Raw genomic sequence first — 17,482 nt, forward strand, 5'->3', positions numbered from 1 at the left:
CTTGCTTTAGCATCACCTTTCGACCAGGCTTCGGTCACAGGAGCAGCAGGAGGGTCCTCGGTCACGTACTTCCACACATCACGGGAAGTCAGAAGTGCTTCCATGCGAAAGGACCATAAACTGTAGTTCTCGGCCGTTAGTTGTGGGAATGTTAAAGCCTTCTCAGCCTCAGCAACACGGTCTGCCATGCTGGAACTTTTCAACCACCAGCCCACAAAACCGTTGCAGCAAAAAGAAGGAAAACACCTTTCTAAACCTTTCTCCAAAAACTAACATGTGCAGTTCCACGCTCAACCACTGGGCCCATAACCAAGATGTTAGGGTTAAAAGCAAAATCAGCAGAAACTGGTTGAGGAACTTACACATAGAGACCAAGGCTTAAACAAATGCTTGGTTTAATGGAGAAAGGAGAAATTACAAAAAATTAAATTAGGCTTACACAAAATACCCACACAACCAAACCACCCACCAAGAGCACACTGGGAAAACGCCCAGCACAGAGGCAACACACAACACCCCTGATATACCCTGCATCATCAGCTTCACAGCAACACCTGTAGAGCTGCTCCACAGCTGCAGAGCCCCAGTCATTAAATCTTTCCTGACTCTTAAAGGTACAGTGAAACAATAATGACACTTTTACACAATCATTCAACAGGGGGAACCCGGCCAGATGGGCGGGGTATAAATAAATTATTATTATTATTATTATTATTATTATTATTATTATTATTATTATTATTATTATCCAACTCCAATTATGAATTTAAGCCATTTTAAAATTTAAACTAACCTATTGTTGGTGCTATTGTTATAAACTGGGGGGGGGGGCAAATACCCAAAAGTTCTCCAATTTAATAAATGCTTGGAGCCAGACCTTGGAATTAGCAAAATGCTAAAATATTGGTGAGTCCCGTTCTCTGGGACCAGGAAGCCACTTGACAGAGGGGCCACCAGGAAGTGATTAACCGAACAAGAGACAGGGAGAGAAGCGATCAGCTTAACTAAGATTGTGTGCCAGCCAGCAACTGGCTGGGTAGTTTGGAAGGCAATGGGGAAATTGCCAAGGTTCTGAGTGTGATGTCACAGGGAAAATTCAACAGCGGCCATTAGAACTAAGCTGGAAAGCAGGAGCAAAGGGATAGTGCTTAGGATGGCTCTGTCTGCAATGCTGGGCTGCTATGAAGAGCAAGCTGCTCTTGAGATGGCAATGGTTTAAGATCTGCACCCCTTTTCATCTAAACTCAGGTGTAAATATGTGTAATTAAACCACACTTCTTAAAGACACTACAGCCTCCACCACAACCTGTTGCTCAACTAAAACACGCCCCTGGGTGAGAGCCGAGCCAGTGAAATGACAGCATAATAATTGAGAACAGTGTTCATCTGCAGATGAAGAAATGTGGGCACAGGATCACAGCAGCAGACCCTGCAATACAGCTAGTCATGAATCACACTGCGTAGAGCTACTGCCATACCTGCTAGACTTATTCTAGCTAGTCCCAGGGTGGGAAATCTTTTTCAGACCATGGGCTACCTTTCCCATCTGGGCAACCTTCTGTGAGCTACATGCTGGAGTGGACAGAGACAGAGGCAAGATTGGGCAAAGCAACCAATGCACATTTACTTTTGTATGGCAGGTTGGTTTCTCTACATGCACACGTCTCTATCTTCCATCCAGGCAACCAAAATGCATTACCAAAGTTCACGAACACATTCCAGCCAGGCAAAAACAATCAACGAGCATATGAAGTAAGGCTGGTGAGGGAAGTGACCTGGGGAGAGCCCCAAGGGCCAGGTACAAGAAGACTGGGGGGCTGCATTTTACCTCTCACCTAGTCCATGGATAGCTAATGTCAACAATTTGCAGACAGGGCTGAAGAACATTCCCACCTCCCCACCACAAAATAACCAACCAATAAGAATATTTAAATAACAGCATTTTGACACACACAACAACATCACATTCATTCTCCCTTCCTTTCAACTTTATTCATTTCCTCACTAGAACAGTACAGTTTCTTCAACATCTGCTACTATATGTTGGCAGAAAGATACGCATTTCCTTCCACATCTTTACAGTGACAATGTGGAAGCCAACAAGCTGTTTCTGCAACAAGCAGCAACAGAGCCTGCCTGATAATCACGTATTCAGGAAAACACAGTACTTCCGGCTATAAAGCGATTGTTCCAAACAAAAGTGAACATTAGATGACAAAGGATATACTGTGTGTGTGTGTATATATATATATTTCAGAATAAAGTTTAAAAAGTAGTTTCTTCCTAGTTCATGCCAATATCTAATTCATAAAATTAATGTTTTCTGTTTATAAAAAAATCTTAGCAATCAGAGTTATCAGAGTTATATGAGGGTGGAAGGAGTTTGCTATATATGTACCATGGGCTAATGGAATCTGAATTGAAGGTCCTATTTTTATTTTAGCCTGCCTGGCACATTCCTAGTTTAAGTGTTCACATGTTTGTCCAACAAATTATACATAGAAAGCACTCTTGGCCTGGGGAGTATATACTTCTGACATTATTGTTAAAGAGAATTATCTGAAAGAGATTTGGGGTTGTAAATATTTAAACATACCCAAGATTAAATGAGAGAGCTGTTGGTTGGATAACATAGCACAAATGAATTGCTTTAATGGGGCCACATTATAACATTCATTTCAAATTGATACACATTAGTAAGGTTTTGGTCTTAGAGAAAATAAGGATGACTTACTCCTATGGGGAAAAGAAATAGAGCACACACACCCAACTTAGAAAGGCCTCATTCAGTAAAAGAAGTAGTTCTATTTGCACAGCTTTACATAAATGACAAAAGGAGAAGCTTAGTCTTTTGAATTTGATCAACTTGGCAGCCAAATTATTCTAATCATTCTAAAGAGGCATCTAAAGCTCTGCAAGGATTATAATTTTTATGTCTATCATTCTGGTTCTTTCAATCAAATGTTTTTCTTTCAATTATGACCTTGTTCCTATGGAAACTATTTGAGGCTTTTGTTACAGTAGAAAGGGTCTTATAAAAGTTAATAATCATTAGCATTAGAGACTGTAAAATATAAACTGTATGCACATAGTTTATACCGAGGGATGCTCATTCAAGGCTCCACTACCACAAGGTGTGCCTTTTCCAATAAAGCACTTGAGACATCATTGAAGAAATTAAAATGAAAGGTTCAGACAAAATGAAAGAGAAAACAGAGCTAGCATTACAAGAGAATCATTAAACAAGCAACTATTAAGAAGCTGGCGGGTTTTGTTTTTCCTGTTAGGCGACAGCAAAAAAAGAGCCAGGTACCTGTTGGTGTTTGACACATGACATTCTGATAGCTGGATTGTTGATCTGCCACCAAAAAAATATTCTCAGAACAAAGGGAGGGGGAGACCCTAAATCACACAGAAAGGAGTATTCCAGAAACTTTTGGAACAATAAGATTATACTAGAAATGCCAGGCACTAGTCAATGTAGAAGACTGAAAGAGCTACGGAGCACATAGCTGTCTTTTATAAACGAGAAGGAGGGTACCAGCTGGGCTCTCAATGACCAATCACGATCTCTATAAAAGAGGCTCTTCATTCTCTTATGAGCAATTAGTGCAGTGCTACAATGCAGCTGCTGATTTAAAGAGCAGAGTGTGATGACAAGATGGCTGTAAGCCCACAATCACAGTTAGATGCTGTAAACACTAAAGGCTGCAGCATTTTCATTCATCTGGGCCTTTCTTTCATTAATAAAAAGCAACTCCCTTGCAGTGATGGTCCTCAGTGGATACAGTGAAGTGTATTACTTAAAAACAAAAAACAAAAAAATCAAACACAACTATTAGAGATTGCTGCCATTTAGATAAAATCGTTATTTATTTAGTTTACCTTTAACAAAATTTAGAACACCTGCATGTAATTCATCTTCAACGTGTGCTCTGCACCTGACTACTGTGTGGACATTTTTATGTAATGATGCACCAGATACTTGGTAGTATTCAAATATTCCAGAGCTCAAATAAAAATGTGACGTTGCTTTGCATGTAGGGGTGTGAAAGCAAAACTGATTTTCCAGTCTGAAGTGTGTTGAGTTTTCCACCCCATCCCTGATGTCTAGTGAATGAACAAGCATGGGGGGGGGGGGGGGGGAGAAAACAATTTTGGAATTAATCTTATACAAAATAACCAACACCATCAATTAAAACAGTAATGAATGAAATAACTTTTAAGCGGAAACATTATGATTACCGCCCCTTTTCATCCAAGTTATTTGAACTATTGATGGGCAGAATAATATTCTGGGATTAAAGCTACAACCAGCAAATGTAATGATTGTTAGGCTCTCTTACTCGTGAGTAGGACCCTGGCAGAGACACATGCCCAACTGGCATGTTCTCTCCCTCCTAGTAGATCGTTCAGGAGCTTCAAAAGCTTTCTCCAGCCTGAACATCACAGCGACTGATGCCAACTGACATCAGCACACTTACGGATCCACAGAGTTTGCGCAGTCGCGTAACAGACCTCAGCAACTCAGCATTTGGCTAATCTACGTCTATTTACATATAAACACACACGGAGCACTACAACATGGCTCCTTCTCTCTCTCGCATCAGACAGCAAAGAGAAAGAACAAAGGACAATAGTCCTACTTCAGGAAAAATAGTAACAGAAACATCCTGTCTTTGTCACTTCCCACTCTATGGAATGTAAACATACACTGTCATGTGATAGACAACAATCCCATAAATGCAAACACGGGGAATGAATCTCCAAGCACTGCCCAGTTTGTAAATCAATCAGATGATTAAAGTATATTTCCATATGTTGTATGGGCTAGCACCACTGTTATTGTTGCATATTCTTTTTTGAAACTGAGAAAACTACATAAACATTTCTCATTTACTGGGTTGTAGATACCCCTGTTCTTCAGATATGATCCTCTTAAGCATTCACGTTTGCAACTGACATCTCTTCTGCTTCTCAGACAAGCTGAAAATATGACTCACAGGTGATTCCAGCCCTCTTTGGTTTACATGACATTGGAGTCCAAAGTTGGCACATGAAATGGAGATGGGAGGAGTAAAAGCACACAGTCAGGGCTGTCATCTGCAACCTCACAAACCATGGTTTGTGATAGACAACTGCCTAAACATGGCCTCTGCACCACAAGAGATCTCAAGTGTCACCACCAACATTCTACATCATCAGCCTGTTCTTTTATCAGGGATGTCTTATACAAGCACAAAAACTGTTTTAACTATCAAGACTACATTGATTTCTGTAAACAGAGCAGACATATTGCTTCCCAAAGTACAAAATACATATAGCTGAGCTAAATTATGACCACACTGTCCAAATGTTTTTCAGCACTACTGCTGAAGAATCTGACTCAGTCCTGAAACTGCATTTCCTGTGTGACAACATACTTGGCTCAACTTTGCAGATTAATTTTCTGAGACATGCCACATGTGCAGCTAGTCTATACAACTATTTCAGAACAGGTCGGAATTCTCTGTAGCAAAGAACTTGCTACATATCTGAGCAGAACCACAGGCAGATATTGTGGCACCTCTTTACTTGTAGAAACAGCAGCCTAAAGAGGAACTCACTGAATAAAATCTAGACAATGTCCTAAATAAAGAAATAAATGTGTTTTGCCCTGGGGAAGCTGAACCCTGCTTTGTGGAGAAGACGTGTTGGTGTAGTCACTTTGTAGATAAATGTTGACCCTTCGGGATAGGGCAGGTCTAAAATAAAGAAAGCAACAAATTCTTTTTTTCTTTTCCTTTTTTTTTTTTGAAATGCATTGCAAAATGCATTCCGGCAGCATTCCAAGCCCCAATGAAATGCATATTTTGCCTCAATGGAGAAAGCCAAGAATAGAATGGATCAAAAGGCAAGTATCTGCCCTTCCTTTTCCCACATCCCCCAAATCCCAAGAGAGCTGCATATGTAAATTGTGCATGCAAAAAACAGAATCAAAACATAAAAAACCAAACTGAGCTTCCAACCAGATTCTAAAACTTTTATCTAATGGCATTTCTGAAACAGACTAAATAATATTAATTGCATTTAAGCTAAGGGAAATAAAGTACTTAATGTCGGTTCAAGTTATTATCAATACATTGTTGCATTGCCATTCAATCAATCTTTAGACAATAACAAAGTTGAATTTTTTATTTCATTAGGGCTTAAGCTGAAATTCAGCAAAATTTAAATGCTTCTTTCTATACAACGTAAACAATATTTACCACTTATCTGCTTTACATTCACTCTCTTCTGTTTCCTATTTATACACATTGACATCATATCAAAGAAAGAAAAATGTTTATATATAAACATTATTTATACACTCTCTCTCTCTCTCTCTCTCTCTCTCTCTCTCTCTCTCTCTCTCTCTCCCCTGTGGAAAGAATAAAGCAAACCATAAGAGGATTTAAGGGCAATAATCAACCAGGAACATTTTCTCTTCCTAGTCATAGTGTGACATTCAGAACATTCATCAGCATCCAGCCCCTTAATATAACTCACCAACAGTGGAACACCCAGAAGGAAGTACCAATGTGTTCAATAGGGTTTACTCCCAATCAATTGCATTTGAAGACTGCGGAACGATTAGTTTTTATGACTGTGTAGGTGTAAATAAAAGTGAGGACAACACCTGCAGTGCATTACCCTGAAAGAATTCATTCGATTTGTTTTATACTTCCAGGTATATTACATTTAAGCGTCTTCTCAGTTTGTCTTCCAGCCCACCAAGCTTCACTATACCCTTTCTAAGAGCAGCTTCTTGGATCGAGATCTCACATTGCGTTTTCCAAATTCCAAAACGTCAGACGTTGCTGATAGCTGAACACACCTCAGAGACCTTTCAAATTGGTCATAAAGGGAAAAGATGCAACTTATTTCACCTACAGCAGAGGAGCCAGTATTATACCCTGCCTTAGTCACAATGGCTAACTGATGTTTAATCTCTGGCAATTTACTTCTTATGCTACCTACCCAACTGAATTGTGGAGAAATCTGGATGCTTGCACTTTCTCTCCAATTATAGACAACCTCAGAGAAGAGCCATTACTGATATTAACTTGCAAAAGGACAAGGCGCCAACTCTCAAGGTGTGCATTTGTTGAGAAAAGGAGTGAATACTATGCTTTACAATAACAGGTTTGCTACACTGGTATCAAGAAGGATGAAATGGCAAGTGTCAGCCAACCCACTGTTAACAAGCTCTATATCTGTGTGTGGTAATAACTATGCAATTTGAAAGGACCACCTACAATTAGAGTCTTTAATTCTATGTGCAGTTCATGAATCCCTCCGGTAATTTTGGCCTGTGTATCACTGTACACAATAGAAAGGCTTTATGGGAAAAGAGGTCTCTCTTGCTTTCTTGACCAAAAGAGATGCAGCTGCTCAGCTCCACTCATTTAGCCTGCTGGCAAGGAAACATAACTAAAAACCTTTCAGTTTTGCTAACATGCAGTGGGTTTAAATGGAAGTTCAATGGTCTATTTAGACATCTGCCACTACAGCCAAGAAACTGACATGATTATAGGTACTAACTGACATGATTCACAGCACACTAACCACCTGCAGCCACATCTGCAAAAATGTTGCCAGTATTGTGCATCAACCAGCGGAAACAGCTGAGATCCTGCAGCACATTCATTCAGTAGCTCAGAAGCTGCATCTGGTGAGGCTATCACCCTACTCTACAGGCTGTTTGAAGCTGAGAGAACATTCAGAGAGAAATAAGGTCACCTGATGGAGCATACATTTTACCAGCTATCCACAATCGCATCAGATACATTTGCAAACGCAAATTAAAATCAACAAGTACTGGTTTGCCACCTCAGTTTCCTGCTTTATATTTCTCCACATATACTATCAGCAAAATCTTCTCATCTCTGCAGCTGCATAGTCAAATACAATTGTTAGAGGAAAAGAACACTTGAATGAGGAGTGCAACATGCGTGTGTGTTTCTTTGTAACAAAAACAAACTACCCCAACATGTATTAGTACTTATTGGAAAGACTATTATCCTCAAATCTTATAAAAAAATTATTTGCTTATTCAGCAAAAGCTTGTTAAAGGGCAACTATCTGATAAACTTAATTCTCTCCCCATGTACATTTGAAAAGCTTACTTCTTCCTCTTTTGTCTACTGGAAATTCTCGCAAGGATATTTTAGAAACGAAGGCCTTACCACTAAATTCTGAGCCTTCTTCCTTACCACAATTTCACTTTTTGGCTTGTCCATATTCAAATTAAAGACTTAAGAATAAAATGCAGAAGCTACCATTTCTGTAGTGTTAGTTCACATGAAGGTTATCTACAGAGCAGAACATCCAAAAGAGACCATTTTCATTAGCATAATTCAGTATCTTCCTGTACAATCATTGCTATGCAGCTGAATTATGGCTAACTTAACAACAAACAAGTAAATCCTAAAAGAGAAAGTTGGAAAATTAAATAGCCTACATCTGTTTTCAGTCACTCAAAGCTAGATTAGAATCTAGTATTATGTGCATGCATGTATCTGTGCTGTTTCCATTACTCTTCATTTTTAAATCTGCCAGCACACAACAAAGCTCAATCTTCAGTTTGGTAAGTTTACTGCCACCTTAAAATAAATAAATCTCTAAGCCAGTTTAGATAAAAACAACAACAATGCAACTTTCAATAACGTTTCCCCACACAACAGAAAACAAAAATGCAACAATTTCTCATAAATAAAACTGAACAGTGTGCATAACAAAAGAAGAGTAATTCCAGTGCCGAGTGTCCCACTCCTAAGCAGCTTCATTTTGCATTTGCTGCAGCTTCTGAACCAGACAAAAGGGTAGTCCCTCATACAGCTCAGTACAATAACCTAATAGTGAGGTTTACCAGTGTATGAAGGCAATCCCTTACTGGACCACAAGTTGGTAACGGGCACTCCAATCCAGTGTAGTCATCTGTGCCTCTAGGGCAGGCATCCCCAAACTTTGGCCCTCCAGATGTTTTGGATTACAATTCCCATCTTCCCCGACCACTGGTCCTGTTAGCTAGGGATCATGGGAGTTGTAGGCCAAAACATCTGGAGGGCCGCAGTTTGGGGATGCCTGCTCTAGGGAGTTAGCGCCACCCCAAAATATCCACCTGCTGCTACAGAGGGAGTGCGACCCCATCCAGACCTGGGAATCACCCATTCATAAGTTTTATGTCATGTCAGAATTTATTCACATTTTATTAGCCTTTGTCCAATCCATGACTGCATTCAGGCAACAGTTTAGGATATGCTTGGCTTCTCCTAATTCAGATGCTACAGAAAAAAAGAGCTTAGTATCATCAGCATACCAGTGACACCTTGCTCCAAATCTTCTAATGACCCCCCCCACATCACCTCTGGCTTCATATAGGTATTAAATAACACCAGGGTGAACATTTTACCCTGTGGCACCCTACAGATGAGCTATGAGTAGACAGAGACACACTCACCCAGTCTACTCTCTGCAACAAACAGTGAAACTAGAAAAATAAAATAAAAAGTACCCCCAATCCACATCTTGTGGAGGCTGCCTGGGGGGATACCATGACCAAAGGTATCAAAAAGCCACAGAGATCCAAGAGAATCAAGGCAGCGGGGAACACACATCACACAACAAAGTGTTCACCACACCATGAAGCAGCCGGGATGGTCATGGGCCAAGAAAACATATAGTAGGCTGCACAGCGGCAAGCATTTTCTTCATATCCCCAGGCATCAACAAAGGAAATGGGTCCCACAAAGGACAGCATGGTGCATCATATACTTCAACACTGTATCAGTGGAAGCACTCAAGCCTGCATGGAGGCAGGCAATGTTGTCCTCAAAGTGCCTTGCAAAATCATCATGGAGACTATGCTGATCTCTTGCTTCTATAAAGTATTTGTTCTTGAAGTATTTACCATTTGCTGCAGCCCTTCAGAAAGCCGTGTCCCTCCCCAGTCTTTAGGGCATAGGGAAGGTAAACAGCGTTTCCGTGCGCTGCTCTGGTTCGCCAGAAGCAGCTTTGTCATGCTGGCCACATGACCTGGAAGCTGTCTGCGGATAAACGCCGGTTCCCTCGGCCTATAGAGCGAGATGAGCGCCGCAACCCCAGAGTCGGACACAACTGGACCTGATGGTCAGGGACCTTTACCTTTACTTTACACATCAGGTCCAGCCAGCATCGTGTTCATGGAAGTTAGTCAAAAGTACCTGGAACATTTGTGGGATGCTGTTCTAGTGGGATTCTCACAGAACACATTCCAGAATTTCAGATATACTTTCAATCCTCCATATAAAGCATTTTCGAGTAGTATTTGGAAGAATAAAAGGCAGCATGACTTCAGTGCTAGCATACACAGGAAACATTTAATATGCTACTACTGTACCAGTTACTCTAAAGCTGTTCAGGTTCACATATTGCAAACGAAATTGCAAAGAACTCACAAACTAACTGTTGCACGTTACTTTTTTAGGAAAAAAATATTTACTGAATTTAGAAACAGCAGTTCCACTTAAGTGTTCCCAAAATTGTTTATCCACACAGCACTCTCCATTTCCGATGCAGCTATTCTTAGATCAGGTACACATGTGTGCTCGTTACTTGATGAGTGGCTTGCAGTGGCTTGCATTTCTGCATGAGCCACCAAAGAACTTTCACATGACCTCAATAAAATGCAATTCAATGGACTTTGTCTACACTTTCAGCTGTCATTCATCAGGTTATGCACATGTCTCCAAATACCGTACTAAGTTACTCCTTTCCTAGAATTTCAAACTGCATTGCTAACAAACAGTAACCCACATTTAAAGATTCAAGTTAAAACAGCCAGCCTCTCTGCCTCCTATCCTGTTTCTTATTGTAGCTATCAGTGGAGAAAATAAGGAGAAAGAACACAGCAAGTACAAATGGCTTCAGACAGGCTAGATGCCTATGCCATTTCTAAGGCAACAAAAGTACTTGCACTTATTAATGAACTGGGCCAATTTGCTTGGTCTTCTCAGATTTACTGCAAACCTTCCAAGCCCATTTAGATGCCATTTCTCCTTTCAACACTGATCTAACACTATTTATTTGCAAGTCATCTTACAATTTAACAAACACAATGTTAAAACCAGTGAAAACAGTCGTGATGCAGCATCGTTCTGTATTTATTCGGTTTACAGAATCTCTGTATCGCTTTTCAATGAATACTTAGAGAGCAGTGCACAACATGGTAATTAAAAGAGGATTAAAATTAAAGCACAATCTATGTAAATTAATTGCCTAAAAACAAGCTGAAAAGCTGGGTAAGGTATAAGCAAAACAAGAGGGAGCTAAACAGGCAGCTGGTGAAAAGGCATTTGAAAGCCCTGATGCAGCTTCTCGGGCCCTGCTTCTTGAAGAAACAAATCTGGCCTTGGAATAAGCTGGAACTAAAAACCAGGTCTCTCCATATGATTTTACATCCAGAGCCTAGGACTGAATTGTGTCCAGAAACATAGTGGTTACCAATGTAATTTTTCAATACCAGTATACCGTGACCATTCAGACTTAAATTCCAAGCTAAGTCACACAGTGGTATCTTTTACCAATTGCAGTTTCCAAACCCTATTCACAGACAAACCCAGGAAAAGTGCATTGCAACATTCCACCACTGAAACTGGATCATAGCTGTCACCTGAAAATTCAGGAATAAAGCTGGGTATGACAAGTACCTCCAAGCTGTAAACAAGATATTTTAGGAACAGCATAACCCCATCCCAAGCAGGCCTTTCCCCTTTCAATCATTCAACAGTTTCCCCAGCTGCCCTTACTTTCATTTTGGCTGGACTGAACATATTTCACCATGGGTAAGGGCCAAATATGTACAGATGCATATATAACCTCCTTACCCTTAAAGGGGGAAGGAATAGAAACAGCCTGGGGGGACTGCTATTGGGTGCTTAGCCCCTTTCCTACAGGGAATCCCACACAAACTCACTCAGGTGGCTTATTGTTTCTTCAAAAATAGCTGGAGGTGTGCAATTCTGGGGTGAGAATGGGGAAGAGCCAGTGGAAATGGATGGTGGGAATGTCACTCCCATCTGCCTTTAACATCTACTATGACCCTTTGAATTGTCTTTTATGACGACTGGTCTTGTATAAACTTCAAAAGTATTTTGGAGATGCACGCATACACGTCACCAAGATAGCAAACCTGCATTGAAACAAGAGAATACAGGGCAGCAACACAAGAACAGTAACAGTTTTCACTTTGTACTCACTCTTACAAAGTTGTCAGGGAACAAACCTCTTCTGCCTTTAAGCTGTCCTTCCCACCAACCTCCATCATCTTTTCTGATATTGGTGATTATGTCACCGACAGTGATTGTCAGCTCATCATCATGCTGAGCCTTGTAGTCAAACTCCACTATCGCCTCCACTGGAAAGGGAAAAACATAGCCATATGTTACAGAATTTAAACAAAAAAACCCAGAAACACAATTTAAGAAAGCTCAGCAAATATATTTTTGTAGCTCTGCAGATTTAATGAACCACAATTTTAAAATGTGCAGCAATTTCACCAGCAGCATTTAATGAGCAAACAGCTTGGAAAATAAATTTAGGAACCAAAACTAAATGTAATGATCAACTATATATATCAGAGAGAGGGGGGGGAGGGAGAGGGAGGGAGGGAGGGAGGGATCTCATAAAAAAAAACCTGGCCCTAATCAGCTATCATTAATAGCATGCATATAATTTATACATGCATACAATTTAATATATACAGTACTGTACATGCATATATATATATACATACAATTTAATCTAAGTAAAGCTTATCAAGTTATAGAAAAGTGCTAAAGTATACTTAGAACATTAGAGATCTAAACACAACAGGACCCAAATCAAGAGTTAGTTACCAGAGTATCTCAGAAATATTTCATATATCCTTCTATATCAAATATAAAAGGATCCAGTGGTCTTAGTAGACCACATGCTTAACTTCAGGCAACAAGGTGATGCAGCAGCAAAAAAAGGCAAACGCTATTCTAGGCTGCATCAAAAGAAGTATAGAATCCCTAATGAAGAGAAGTAATAGTCCCATTCTATTCTGCCTTGGCCAGACCACATCTGGAGTACTGTGTCCAGTTCTGGGCACCACAAATATAAATAGGATATTGACAAACTGGAAGGTATACAGAGGAGGGTGACCAAGATGATCAAGGGTCTGGAAACCAAGCTTTATGAGGTGTGGTTGAGGGAACCGACCTGAGAAAGAGGAAACTGAGAGGAGATAGGATAGCCACCTCCAACTAACTAAAGGGTGGTCACATGGAGGTCACATGGTGGATACAGAGTTTGTTTTTTCTTGCTGTGGAGGCTAGGACTAATGGATTCAAGTTACAAGAAAGGAGATTCTGATGCAACATCAGGAAGAACTTTCTGACAATAAGAGCTTTACAACAGGGAAACAGATCCCTGTGAAAGGTGGTGGACTCTCCTTTCTTGGGAGGTTTTTAAAGCAGAGGTTGGATGGCCATATACAGGGCGAGCCCTTTAAAAGAGGCCCCATGGATACAGAGTACACATGTTCCATGTGGCCCTCCAACTGTTTTTGGGACTACAATTCCCATCATCCATGACCACTGGTCCTGTTAGCTAGGGATGATGGGAGTTGTAGTCCCAAAACAGCTGGAGGGCCAAGTTTGGCCATGCCTGGCTTAGACCATACTTGAATCACATTTTGCCTTGCATGGAACTGGTTTTCCTGTCACTCGTTTCTTTCTTTATATACCTCTGTTAATATTTTTTTTCTAACACAAAATGGAAAAACCAAACCTTTGGCAATCCCAGTAGTGGCGTATTCAATGTTTTTCAACATCAGGCCATGGGTAGTCAATTGCATTTTTAAGAGGTAATGAAAATGCTTCAATGTTCCAGAATGAGATTTGGAGTATTGTTGGTATGCTGTTTGGAGTTGGCGTTTTCCCCCACAGGAGCAATTCTTAGTTGTTGTCACCATTGATACAAACATCTTGGTAAATAACCATCCCAGTAGTACTATCCTGTTGAAGCAGCCAGGCTGTCAGAATCCCAAACAGCTGCATTTAGAAATCCCAGACTCTTTTGGAGTAGAAACATCCCCAGGACACATTCCTTCAGCATATTTAGCACTTAAGAGGTTGAAAGGAGCAAGTAAAGAAATCCCAACAAGCGTCAGCTTTCAATGCATATCATTTCTGCCTGTGCCGTAAGTGACTGCTGGTGTTGTCAGGGAAACAAGCAGCTGAGACAGTCGGGGTAATGTTGACCAATGCAGTTATTAAGAGGATAAAACATTAGATGGCCACGCCTATATTCTGCAGCAGTCAATTTTCTCCAAACATGAGAAGGGGACCACTGCTTCATCACATTGAGTGTGATGCCACTTAACCTTTAGAACGTCCTCCCATTACCTATCAGATGGACACCTCCTCTACTGTCTGTTCAGCACCTGTTAAATATGTTCCTCTTTCAACAAGCTTTCTAAAATCCTTGTCCCAGTTGGTATCTGTCTTGAATTTGAATTCAACTGATGGGTGGGGTGGTATTATTATTATTATTATTTGTTGTTGTTGTTGTTGTTGTTAGCTGTTGCTGTTTTAAATTGATTTTGTACTGTATTTGTAATTGCTTTTTAAAATATATATATATATATATATATATATATATATATATATATATATATATACCCAAGGGCTTTGTTTTATAAACGTCATGATATTGTAAATTTCTTCAGGATGCTTCACAGGCAGCAATTCATAAATAAGATTATTAACAAGAACAACAACAACAACAACAACAACAACAACAACAACAACAACAACAACGTATCTTAAAGAAATTTGCTCCTGACAGACCCAGATTAACCAATTCACATGTTATTGGAAGTTGTTTAGAAACAGAGAGTTATATATCAAGCATCCAGGAGGATAGACACTCCTGGACAGGCCATTACATCTTATTAAGTTTGCCACTTAATAGCCTCTCTCACTGCTACCTTGAATCTGCACAGACATACAGAATTCCAACAGTATAACCCTTTGTACATATTTGCAGTATTCCCACATTAATAAAAAAGCTGTGACAAATGTTAAAAGTCTGAGAGCTCCAATTAAAGTCAAACACAAATCATTCACTGACTCCTGTAGGTCATAGGATTGTGATCAACTAAGGCATACTTGAAGTGCCTTTGAAAGCAACACTTTGAGTTAGTCTTAAGTCCACTGAGTTTCCTGGAAATATTGTGAATATGATATAGTGAACATCTCCTCAGGTATTCCCTCCAAAGAAATCTGTAACAAACCAGTACACGTGATTTTTGATCACAAGGTGAAAGTTTGTTCCCATGCTAACACAATCGGTTGTTAAGGACATTCTATAACAGTGAAATCGGAACAGCAAAAGAAAACCCCCGTAAGGTGGCATTAAAATCAATTATTACCAATGCTGCTATAACCATAATGAATCCACTGTCAAGAAGCCTGGAACAGAGATTTTAGACTGATATTTAGAGACAGTAAGATACCTTTGTCAAAGGCACCGACTGTGTGCAACTCAACGGCTGCACAGAAGGAGTGGTTTAGACTGTCGTTTCCCCTTTTATAGTTAACTAAAGTTTGCTATGCCATCTGAAACTGATTAACATTAACCATAGTTAGTTTAAGCGAGCGCTGTGCCAAATCTCGGCCCATTTTCTATTATTCTGTTTCAGGCATTGTTTTCCTGCTTTTTTCATAATGGTGAGGGGAGACAACATAGAAGAAATTTAACTATATGAGGTGACTGAGATAGTCAAAATGTGGTAAGCAGCAGAGCAGGGCTCTTCACACACACAGGCTTCCTTGCCTGCAATACATCCTAGACTTCCCAAATGACCACTCAGCATCAGGTGTCCACATCAATCATTGTTGTTGTTGTTGTTGTTGTTGTTGTTTACTAAGGAAAGCTTTATGGGTGAATCTATAGTACCCAACTACAGGTGTTAATAGAATGATATAGGAAGCTGCTTTATGTTGAGTTAGACCATTGGTACATTTAGCTCACTACAGTCTACACACCAGGGGTCAGCAACCATTTCCAGCCATGGGACGGTGGACTCAGACCATGTGGTGGACCAGACTATATTTTTTGGGACGGAAATGAACAAATTCCTATGCCCCACAAATAACCCAGAGATGTATTTTAAATAAAAGCACACATTCTACTTATGTAAAAACATGCTGGTTCCCAGACCATCCCCAGGCCAGACTGAGAAGGCGATTGGGCCGCATTCGGCCCCCGGGCCTTAGGTTGCCTACCCCTGGTCTACACTGCCTAACAGCAGCTTTCTGGGATTTCAGAAAAGAGTGCCTTGAGATGCTGGAGAATGAACCTTGTACTTTATGCATGGAAAGCATGTGCCTTATGAAATAATGAGCATAATCATAATGAAGAAACAGCTACCGTACATCAAAATCTATCTCTTTCCTGTATGGCCTTACATATTACAGTTTATGTTTCCATTATCATGCTACCTTTTCAACCCATAAACAGCAACCAAGGTGACTAATAACTTTGTCATAATAATAAAACACATGAACACGGTTAAAACATCAAAAATCCAATCAAACAAATCATTCAACCGTGTTAGATACAGTAATAAAATAACCGGCAGCATTCAGCATTAATTAATCACTGCCCACAGATAAGGTCCCCGAAGCCGTAGTGAAATGGTTCCGCCTGCTTTCCAAAGCAACAAGTGTTGAAAATCTGGCTCTGAGGGCATCCTGAAGAGAAGAAAATACAGAACACAAAGGGGCCTCCTCCAAGCTCAGATGCCAGCAGGCTGCATCTGATTATCACATGGGGATGGATTTTCAATAAGGCATCCTATGAGACACCCCAGAACCAAATAATTTAAAAACCTTAAAAGTTAACGCCATCATCTTGAATTGGACCCAGGAGCAAACAAGCAACCAACATAGCTTTCTCAACACTTGATACAGCTACATAATCCATGGGGCTAGCCAACAGACAGGCAACCATATAATGTACTGAAAGTCAGCAGCAAAATGATCAAGCAACTTTTCTCATGAAGAAAGGTAACCATATTTAGGGCTTTATAGCTTAGAAAAGACCTAGGGGGTGGGGAGACATGATGGGTGTATTTAAAAAATGCATGGTGCAGATAGAGAAAAGTTTCTCGGTCACTCATAATACTCAGGGAAATCCAATGAAACTGACTCAAGATTCAGGACAGATTAAAAAAGTCCTTATTTGCACAGGGGATGGTTAAACAATGGAATTCACTTCAAGTTATATTGATGTACCCAAATTTGTATAGCTTTAAAATAGAATAGGCAAATTCACGAAGGATGAGGTTATCAGCGGCTATAAGCCACACAGGTGCTCCACATCCACTCTCATCGAGGCACTATGGCTCTGAATACCAGTTGCTAAGAACTGTGGACCCACTTGCAGCGAC

The 17,482-nt window shown here is 40.2% G+C and overlaps 1 protein-coding gene across 3 annotated transcripts in view; it reads right to left on the bottom strand.

The window, feature by feature from the left end:
* Positions 1-17,482, bottom strand: part of SH3KBP1 (SH3 domain containing kinase binding protein 1) — a 150,682-nt gene that overhangs the window by 115,688 nt on the left and 17,512 nt on the right. For 2 of the 3 annotated variants that reach the window (XM_035116819.2, XM_035116820.2), the window contains exon 2: positions 12,258-12,415. In XM_035116819.2, coding sequence (XP_034972710.2) covers positions 12,258-12,415 — 158 coding nt within the window. The remainder of the gene's footprint in view (positions 1-12,257; positions 12,416-17,482) is intronic. The other variant, XM_035116821.2, reaches the window with a different exon arrangement.

The sequence above is a fragment of the Zootoca vivipara genome, chromosome 4 (genome assembly GCF_963506605.1).
Source record: "Zootoca vivipara chromosome 4, rZooViv1.1, whole genome shotgun sequence".
In the NCBI taxonomy this organism is placed as follows: domain Eukaryota; kingdom Metazoa; phylum Chordata; class Lepidosauria; order Squamata; family Lacertidae; genus Zootoca; species Zootoca vivipara.